General features: G+C 40.6%; 1 protein-coding gene across 1 annotated transcript; it reads left to right on the forward strand.

Moving 5' to 3' along the window:
• Positions 1-487: 487 nt before the first annotated feature.
• Positions 488-9,979, forward strand: LOC130200040 (matrix remodeling-associated protein 8-like). Its single transcript, XM_056423986.1, has 10 exons — positions 488-646; positions 4,737-4,763; positions 4,862-5,176; positions 5,276-5,377; positions 5,470-5,931; positions 8,219-8,377; positions 8,520-8,550; positions 8,645-8,724; positions 8,826-8,879; positions 8,991-9,979. Exons 1-10 carry the CDS (start codon positions 619-621, stop codon positions 9,011-9,013), a joined length of 1,281 nt encoding a protein of 426 aa, XP_056279961.1. The 5' UTR covers positions 488-618; the 3' UTR covers positions 9,014-9,979.
• The last annotated feature ends 574 nt before the right edge of the window (positions 9,980-10,553 follow it).

Below are 10,553 nucleotides of genomic sequence, written 5' to 3' on the forward strand. Positions count from 1 at the left end.
CTCCCCCCCCCCCCCCCACCCACACAACTGCCCTCCTGCCCTCACACACACACACACACACACACACTCTTATGTGGACGTTTATGTTCTTGTTTATAATTTCTTCAACTACTTAAATGACTAACTGAAGAGTTTGACGTATACAAAGTATTTGTTCTTAGTTGATGAAGGTTGAACACTTGTTTCTCTGTAAAAACTAAAGGCATGGTAACTAGTATGGGATTATAAGATATCTTAATTTCAGATACATGTTACAATCATAAAGGCGATCATTTTAACCATTTGCAGGATTGAGTGCTTTTTTCTTTCTTTTTTTTCTCCTTACATTTCTCTAGTATGTTGTTTATTTAAGTTTTCCCCATAAAATGTTCGCGATTTTTTTTTTTTTTTAATGAGTAGCCTTCCACAACAAATGCTGGTCTCCCGCACCACGGTGTTGGATTTCATCGGCTGCGGGAGGCGGAGCGTGTGTCCGCCGCAGCCTGCCGGAGCACAACACGCTGCAGCTGAACCGCTGCTCGCTGCACTTTGAAGCAGTCTCGTGTTTTCTACTTTTTTATACACACAGCAACTCCTGGCAGGCTTTGTACCTCCGCTGGCGGCACGGTGAACACAAAGATGCACCTCGAGTTTACTCTCCTTCCGAGTAAGTCCTTCACCGTTCTGGGTTTCTTGTGTGTTTGTGTTTTTAAAGAGAAACCAATTACTTGAGGAAACTTTCTTTGTTCCATAATTGGATACGGGTTAGAAATACCCGCCGGGACGCTATTCAGTACTGTCTGTTCTGCACAGTAAATATGTGTCATTTCCTTCTGAACGTCATTGCAGTGAACAGTCTGCATTGTTAATATTTTAACTGGTTATCCTCGGACTATATGTTCTTGTGAAGGACTCGGCCTCCCTTTCTGTTTGTATGTCTTCATGTGTTTATTTATTGTTAACTCGATAACAATCTCCGTGCTGATTCTTTTTTTAAACTATAGCTGTGGTGGCGTCTACAGATTTTAAAACTCATAAACTAGTGATGTATCTATTTATTTTAAGGTTAGATTAGATATTCCTTTATTAGACCCACAGTGGGGAAATTTCACGATCACAGTAGCGGGTGCACATTAGGGCATTAATAAAAGATACAAATAAAACACAATACTAATACTAAATATACAGAGGAAACTAAATTCATACACAAGGAAGTGACCAAAGTGAATTTTCAGCAGGTTAAAGTGTCCAGGATAAAGTGCTGAGTGTGCCAAGATCTCGAAGAGTTTGGAGATTTATATATATATATAGATGTAATCTTTATTGTAAATTGTATCTGTTATTTGTATTGAAACCCTGCGTATATCTATTTATCTTCACCTATATTTCCTGTGTGAATGATGTTATTCAAGATGACGGGAATTACATGTTTTTCTTTGAGAACCTTTATTTTGAAATATTCTTAAATTCTAAAAATACAGCGCGTGGAGCTCCGTGGAGGGTACACGGGGCTCTCCCCTCCCAGCAGCCCTGCCTCGCCCCGGCCTGTTGGTGGCGTGGAGCCGCTGGCCGTGTGGCTTCAGCCCAATGTGTTCCCGGTTAACTGCGGTCTGAGCGGTGCAGTCAGCACAATCCGGCAGCCGGTCATTAAACGTGTCGGTAATGAGTGTTTCACCGCGAGTGGGCTTCTTCCCACGTGGAGGAGGGGGGACTACCGCTGCGGCCATGTTTACGATACCTGCGCTGCGGCTTAATTACCCGCCACAAGCATGGCGAAGATTACAATGTCTGTTTTTAAAAGAATCATTTTAGCTAGCCTACTCATTCGGGGAAGAACACAAACACCTCCCTGGTGTTTTATGGTAAATCGTGCCCACACACTAAGATGACCAATGAAAAGCTTATCAAGAAACAGCGGGGATTTTATAGTCCATTCATTCTAATGTAGTATTTAAGTACACTTTTAAAGTACATGTACTTTATGTGAGTAAAAAGCAATGTTCTGCTACTTTACATGTCTTACTCCACTATATTTACTCGATAACTTAAGTGACTTGTTACTTTGCAGCTTTAGATAAATAATACATGATATCAATACATGGATATTGTTATTTAAGATGAGACTTAATTAATCCAAAGTGAAATCCCTACAGTACCCAGCAGTATATGTAGTAAAAAAAGAAATGTTGCAGCACCTTATATTAAAGTAATGTACAAGTTAAAGCATTTCTTATTTATTTATTAATCATAATATAATTCAGCAATGCTATTTTAATATAGTAGGACAACATAATAGACATTATTCAGAAAAGAATCCTTCTGCATAACTACTTTCAGTATATTTAGATTGAATGGACTTTTATTCCTTTGTATTTTTCCATGATAGTGTATGCTACTTTTACTTGAGAAAATATCTGAGTACTTCCGCCACTACTTCACCTGATCCTGCACAGATGTGGCCCCAGCCATCAGTTACAAGATACATGTGTCTATTTACATTGATAAACTCAGTAAAGTTACAATGTGCATTAAATACATTTAGAAAGCATTAGACATAATACAAAAAAGTCACCAAGCTGTTTCTCACAAGGAAATCGTATATACCACTGGGAATCTTTAAAAAATATGCTCAAAGCTTGGCTGACATTTAATGTGAGTCTGTCCACGGGAGAGTCCGTGGCTCCAGGCATCTGGATGTGTCTTTTCATGTTTTGCTGAGTCTGCAGCTAACACGAACCCTATCTGATTCATTCTCAACCTGTGACTGAGCTGTGAGTAAACGCTCACACTCACAACACGCATGTATCACATGGATTCTGCTGACTAAACATGCTTTATGCCTGAGTTGAAACCTTTTTTTTCTCGTTTAACCTTAGGTGAGACATACTGTCAAGTGATTCGCGGGGTTACAAATGACAGCAGTGATTTGGAGGATCGCTTGGTAAATGCCTGTTATTATAGCTGGCGTCTCAATAGCACATTGTTAAGTCTTTAGCGTTGAAACCGGCCTTGTGAGTCATCAGCCCGTGTGTCTGGAGGAGAGAAAATTACAGGGGTGGGGACACGTTGTTACCTTCTGCAGGAAAGTTTATAGCCTTTGCTAGAAGAGGAAAAAAATAAAAGTTTTCCAGCATGATGTCGTCTCTCTGATGCCAGCATGTGTGTGTGTGTGCCGAGATCATTATGCCCAGCTGGAAGTATTATTATATAGGGTGCAAATCACTGCATAAAAGCATACTGGCAGCACTGCAATGGAGTATTGTCTAGATGTGTTGAAATGAACACTCTTAACATGTGTGATCACATATCAAGTACTTGAAAAATGAATCTTAATTGTTTAGTGTAAATTTTAATGAATAATCCTTTAATCCTAATCAAGAAATGAGTATTTATCAAAACTCCAACCTGAGAAGAGAATCGTACTTTGATCTCCTGTAGAACGTATTCCAAATTTGTCAAATTAGAGTATGCTTACATAAATTAAAATGTTTAGAACTTAATCAAAAATATATTTAATTAATATTTAAATCAATTACAGGTAATCAGTGACTACCAAACCATGTGGAGAAAGTATTCAGATCATTCAGGGTTTATTTTAAAGTAACTATATATGCAATATAAAAATACTCCATGCCAGACCAAATGTCTTGAAAATGTCACTTGAGTACAAGGACTATGAGCTATTTGTACTAAAAGTATCAAAAGTTAAACAACTCTTGATTCACCTCTGAGTGAGTTGAATGCCAAAGTAATATTAATAGTGATATAACATGTATGTGTAAGCAACATTTTACTAATTCAACAATATTTGTTTGTTTTAATGCAGAATACTCTGTAACAAAGCATTTTCTTTTGTGAACTAATCTTATGTTTTGTAATTAGTAAAAAGTCAGTTTGTTCTATATGTTACAAAATGAAAATGAAATCTATCATAAATCTAATGTTTTTATAATTTGTTGATTTTAATATACTGCCATTTGAGACATAGTTTAGATTAATCATGGCATTTTCCAAATCAATAATATCCGTGTATTGAAAATAGTCCACTCTTGATTCATCGATACATTCTTTAATGTATGCTAAATCATCCACACAACACCCCCCTCGCTGAAGGCTCCGCCCCTCCAGCCTTTATAGTTACCGGGACAGTAAAATCTACAGGTGTTTGGTGTGACTGCAGGGAGCTGAAAAGCAGCCCGGTTCTTCATCCCCTCGGGGTCGTGGCCTTGCCACCAGCCAGCGGCAGCCCGGATGAATAGAGGCTTTGTGAGCTTTGGCCGCATGCGTCTCCGTCGGCCCTTCAGTAAACAGACCAGGAAATAGCACTGTGGGAAGAAATGCATAGGAATAGCAAACAATCTAAAGCGAAATGTCCTATCTGTCGAGTGAAAAAGCACAAACGGCAAATATATATTTACAGAGTATGTAGTTGACGTCTTGTGTATTGTTTCTGCTGTTGTGCTCCTGTGTGGAACCGTTCTGTTTTCAAAAACCTTTTGCTGGGTCCCTGTTTCATCAGTTTTCCTCTGTTATTGTAAACAGACCTCTCACTGAACCAGCAGCTGTTCCACAGCTGAAATCTTTCACTGTCGGGTCACTGCAGGTCAAACCCAAACTCAAACGGCCACAACGAGCCTCAGACATATTTCCCACGACTTATCCAGTGACCACGCTGATTTCTGCGATACCTCAGCGAGAGTGAAATAAGTTCTTCAATACGATTCCAATCACTCGTGGTTTGTTTTCTTCTGTTTCAGTTGTTGCTGCTCTCTTCTTGCCAGGAGGTAAGACATGTTTGATGAACATCTTTTTGTTGTTGTTTTTGTTGTCATTGCTGCACTGATCTCCTGCACCAATGTGTTTCTTTCTTTGTGCGTGTCAGCATGGGGTCAGAGCGGCGGCAGCAGCAGCCCGCTCGGTGTGGTGGTGGAGGCCATGAACATCACTCTCCCTGCAGGGTCCAGGGCCGTTCTGCCCTGCCACAGCCCCCGCATGGTGTGGACCCAGGACCGACTGAAGGACCGTCAGAGGGTGGTGCACTGGGACTTGGTGCGCAGCAGCCCAGAGTATTCTGTGGAGCGAGTCCTCGACATGTCCCCCGGGGCCCGCCAGAGGGTCTACAATGGCTTCAACAAGGGGCGCATTTCCATCCAGGACTCTGCTTTCAATGACGGCAACTTCTCCCTGATCATCAAAAGTGAGACTTCCCACCATGTTCCACTCGCACCGTGAACATTGCACTCGCCCGTCTCCGATTTAATGTCACGGTGGCTTGTTTGCTTGTTATTTTTTCCAGCTGTTGTCACAACTGACAAAGGGGTTTATACTTGTAATCTGCACCATCACTACTGCCAGATTCACCAGTCCATTCAAATCCAACTCAACATCACGAAATCAGGTGAGCCAGCCATCCGTCCTCATGCTATTCCATGAGTCACGATGCATGAAACGCATTAGATAATAATGTCGTTCACTCTTGTGTGTTTCCAGTTCGGAAAGAGAGACGATACTGGGACGGAGAGAAGACTGTGTTCGTGGTCTTGTTGGGCAAGTCCGTGGCCTTGCCCTGTGTGAACCGGCGCTCCCTGTGGAGAGAGGGTCTCCAGGAGGATCAGCAGCAAGTGGCTCACTGGGACTTCCAGCCTCCCGGCGTGCGTCCGGACCGGGCCGCCCGCCTGGTGGACCTCTACGCCTCCGGAGAGCGCCGGGATTACGGGCCGCTCTTCGGACCGAGCAAGATGAGCGTGCAGGAGGATGCGTTCACTTTAGGAGACTTCTCACTGTCCATTTTGGACTTGAAGCCGCTCGATAAAGGCCTGTACTCCTGCCACCTGCATCACCATTACTGTGGTCTGAGTGAGAGACGCATCTTCAGGCTCACTGTGGGACCTCCACTCCCATCCGTACCCACTACAGCACCCAGGATTATCCAGAATGACGTGCCAGCGCCAAGTAAGTCACTCAGAATAAAAACAAAAATAAGAGACATCACTCGACCCTTTCCTGATGATGATCATTTTCCCCGATGAATCGTGCATAGAGTGACAACACAGCTCCCTGGCTTTTTGTTATAATTATAGGCATAGTTGGTCAGTGGAATCATTTCCTCTTCTCCTCTGCCAGTTTTCTCCTCAGATCTCTCTGTTTTTGTGTTTGAGCTGAAGAGGGAGGGGGTAGAAGAAATGTCGAAGCTAGTTGAGTAAGAAAGACGGAAATCTTTCTGCTAGTTGTTGACTGCGCTGTATGATTTCAGCATTGCTCACTGCAAAGTGAGTAAACTAAATGCAGCTCTGGCTTGAGAAGCAGCCTCCGGTAAACAGCTTCAAATTGGCTGCAGCGGAAGCTGCTGGCTTTTTTTTCCCCCTTCATTTTTACAGCTTTTTCATTTACAGCTGGAGACATTTTAACTGTGCCGAGCAGAGGAGTAGGCTCCAACAGCCAGTCATTCTGGGAGTGGATGGTCATATCGTGTGTGTGTGTGTGTTTTTCCCTCCATTTGACCCCATTTTCTAAAAGTTCCAACCACATGTCTAGGCTCGAGTTTTGTTTATTCTTTCTCCGAGTCTGGTTTGTCTATCTGCTGATGTGTATCAGCCTCTCGGTTGAGAATTTACCAGCAGTTAATGGAAGTCTTATACATCTGTTCAACGTTTGGGCCAGCTGTGACATGAAAGGGCAAAGTAAAGGGAGGGGATGTCGGTATGTGTTCGACTAGAGACACTCCCACGACAGCATTCACTCCTTCAGTATGCTGAAGTAGTGCACACTTGGATAGAAGGCATCCTTCCTGCGCCCTTTGAGTAAACCTCATCTCAGTATTCCCTTCTTAGATTAAAACTAAGTTGTTTGTGCTCACGCAGGTGCCAGCAATTGTCTGAAATTACAGATTTCACCAGAGCTATTGACTTTAATGCTGTAATTCTTTGTGGCACGTTGAACATCGCTCCTCTGTAATCACGACGAGGGCGAGCTGTGTTCATCAGACGTGTCTCTTTAAAAATGGAGTTGCAAATGAAACGTATCCCACAGGAACACAACCACGGGGTAACCTCGCTGCAGCGTATGTGAAATAGCCGCGAACGTGAACTTTTCGGATCTGTCGGGGAAAAAATGTAAATGTGCTTCTGTTGTCACACGTGAGCTCTAGAGACAATGACATGTCGCTGCAGGTTCACGACAGCATTATAGGAACGTTAAAAAAAAAGACAGGTGATAATTGCAAATTTAGCTCCCATGGAGCTGGGTGATTAAGTCTGAATATTTTTTGTTGTTTGCTTTTGAGTCTATGATCAGAGATGGTATATTCCACGTTTTCCTCATTAGTCCCTCAGTGGCGTTTTGTTTTAATAGTGTCCAGCTTATCCATTTTAATGAGACCAGCGAGTGATCCCATACTCAAGAGGAACATTTAAGAGAAAAATATTGAATGTCTTTTATGATCCATTTTTTTTCTATGATCTGGCTTCTGTTAACAGACTGCATTTGAGTTGAGGGAGAAATATAAAAGATTATAGTAACAACAAGTAGCCTATTTTATGTTCTACCATTCATCTGCACTGTGAATACTTTTAATAATGGTTCCACGTTGTTGTGATCTGGCATCTCCAAAACCCGCATACATTTTCAGTTCTTGACATTTTTTAATAATCACTATCTACAAAGTGTACACACACAGCCATGCTCACTGGGAGCTGCCTGCAGTGTTGTCAGATATATATATATATATATATTAACTGTAGGTTTATTGTCCCTGCATGCAGAAACTACACTTCTGTGAGAAGATGTGAAAAGACTTAAATGGAAAACTAATACAGACATGGAGACAGACCACATGACAGAATCCGTCTCTTTCCTCACACTTCTCCTCTTTTCTGGTCAGCCTGTGTTTTATTATTTTTTTGAAGCGTAAGAAAGAAAAAACAGCTGCATGACATCAGGTCTGGAAGTCATTACCACAAAACAGACATTTAACTCCTACTCTCCGGCTTTTGGAACGAATAAAAAGAAGCAGCCTCCGGGGGGAATATGTTCCTTATGTATAAATAGTTTCCAGTTTGATCTGTTTATTGCCATTACATTAATCCAATATAACAAATCATTATTTACACAGTTGGAATATGATGATAAATCCTCTAAAATACATCCCATTGTTGTTAATTTGAGTTCTCTTGATATTTACGATGTGGAATGTTCACAACATATCCTAAAAGCTTGATTTATATCCACGTTCTGCTTGTAGGGATTGAAGTGGTGGAGGGCCCACGTGTGGTGAACGTCATCCTCCCTGAGCATCGTGGTTATTTCGTGCAGCATTTGGGATACTTCCTGGCAACTTTCATGCTGCTGGCCATCATCGTTGTCGCCGTTATTGTGCTGACTCGACGACGCAAAAAACGAGGTAATGTGTGTGTCAATAAGTCACCTTGTTCTCGGAAAACAATCTTATTTCATCATTATAAAAGGCATACTCATAGAGAGCACATGTTATGGATACTTGCTGTTTAGAGATTGTGTGTTGAATCTTTGTTTTTATTTTTTAGGTCTGGAGTATGACCTGCGTCGACTGGATCAGTAAGACATTACTGCATACGTTCCATTATGAGTTATTCCTTTCCTTTACATTTAATTGAATTGTAAGCGGAACAATGATTTGTTTTTCTTGCAGTGGAAATATGATCAGCGGAGGTGAAATGTCATTAGACTGCACAGAGCTGAGGACCTGTCACCAAGAACCGATGAATTCAGGTACAGTCAGCCTCCTCCACACATGTGCAGTCAACACACATTTTCTACAAAAAGTATTTAAAGTATTTTTTCATAACCTGTATGTATGCGGTAATCCACAGACCACAAAAACAACCAACTGAAAGAGAGAGACATGGTCAAAGACTGCAATAAGGGTGAGCAGACATTGTGCCGAGTTGTATGCCAGCATATAAACATCCAACTGGCGCAGATAAGCAAAACACTATTTTATTAATATGATGTCTGTCTCCCGTCCGCTGACTCAGACTTTGAGAAGCTGTGGAAGTGAGAGCGATATTTCTGGGATCCTGCTGGCAGGTCCAGGGCAAACACCGGAAGAGTAAAGGACTGTGGAGAGAAGGAGGGGGAAAAGGAGGAAACCCAGGAGAGGACAGGAGGAATGCTCCCTCTGCTGTAAATCTGACACATCTAAGTGTTTTCACTAAAAGCCACCACATTTTTTGGAAAGTCTTCTATATAACTTGCATTTTCTCCAGCTCTTATAACATTACAATTAAACATATATTTGATGTTTATTTTTTGCATTCATTGAAAAATAGTTTATGAATATTAGGCTTTAAAAAAAAAAAGTGTTTCTTTTATAAAAATGCATGCTGTTTATTAAAGTATGTTTTATCTGTACTTTGCATGCTTTTTGAGATTTGATCATTTTCTTTTTTGCACAAATTCTTCTTTACTGTAATATGTAAAGGATTGTTATCATGTTTCAGACAGTGTTTGGAAACAAGTACCACACATTTCTAGCTGCATAATAAGACTTCATATTTTTTTCCGAAACTTAACTGTGGTCATCATGTATTTTAGAATGCAGACTGCCAGACATAATCTTTTTTGAAGATATTATTGTTCCCGATTGGTTCCTTGGTAATTTACCAAGTAAAAACATTGTGAAATTGTATGACCATAGACTAAAGGCCCAGTCTCCAAAAACTCAGGTAAAAAAAGAAAGAATATTTTAACCATTTATTTGGTTTTAAAGGCCTGTGGTAGACCTACTTGTTTGCATCAAGCATGCTTGAAGTACCCAGGTTTGTAAAACACTGACTTTTCATTACTAAACCTGCTGATAAAGGTATACAATCTGTTTAAAATGTGTGGCTGAAACTGAGGATTATTGCAGGATGAAGAGAGTCTACTCTGTCAGTAATGCTAAATCACAAACTATTACTAACTCTCTCTCATGTTGGTCTCTTCTAAGAAAAGATGTATTCTATTAAAGATTAGCACCAGTGGCCACAGACTCGTCACTATTTGTTCTGGTTAGAAGGGGATCCACAGACGTTAACAACAATGTCTGGTGTTTTGATGAGTAGGGAATTGTGATATGAATTTATAATGTATCAGTATCATCTGAAGTATTAAGAGTAGGAGAGAAGCAACATTTGAGGTATGCATTTGACCATTGTTTTGTATTGCAGAGAGATGAGATGAGGGGAGGGTGTTGCAGCTAATGCACATCCTGTTCATGTGACATTGTGACCAGCTGTGCACGACAAAGCCTAGACATATTTTCACTCCTTCGGTGATCAGTCACATCTAGTGATAATGAAGCAGTTACAATTAAAATCTAATTATAACTGTCATTTGTAATTATTCTTACTGACATAATTAATATAATTAATAACGCTATTTACTGTTGAGAAATTAGCCTATGCAATCATTAGAGCAGCTTCTGCCACATTTCTGCTTTACATCCATATCCCCCACAATGGTGCTATACCGTATTAAAAACAAATTGTGTACCATTTTGTATTTCATTCTATATTTTTTATTATTTTATAGGAGAAACATTTTAAGATTGTTTTTAT

This window comes from Pseudoliparis swirei, chromosome 9 (genome assembly GCF_029220125.1).
Source record: "Pseudoliparis swirei isolate HS2019 ecotype Mariana Trench chromosome 9, NWPU_hadal_v1, whole genome shotgun sequence".
Taxonomy (NCBI): domain Eukaryota; kingdom Metazoa; phylum Chordata; class Actinopteri; order Perciformes; family Liparidae; genus Pseudoliparis; species Pseudoliparis swirei.

Excerpts from the sequence above, each read along its gene's own strand:
- LOC130200040 (XM_056423986.1), top strand. The coding sequence starts at position 619 with ATGCACCTCGAGTTTACTCTCCTTCCGA. Across the intron at positions 5,932-8,218 it reads GAATGACGTGCCAGCGCCAA|GGATTGAAGTGGTGGAGGGC; the intron begins GTAAGTCACTCA and ends TTCTGCTTGTAG. Across the intron at positions 8,880-8,990 it reads GGTCAAAGACTGCAATAAGG|ACTTTGAGAAGCTGTGGAAG; the intron begins GTGAGCAGACAT and ends CCGCTGACTCAG.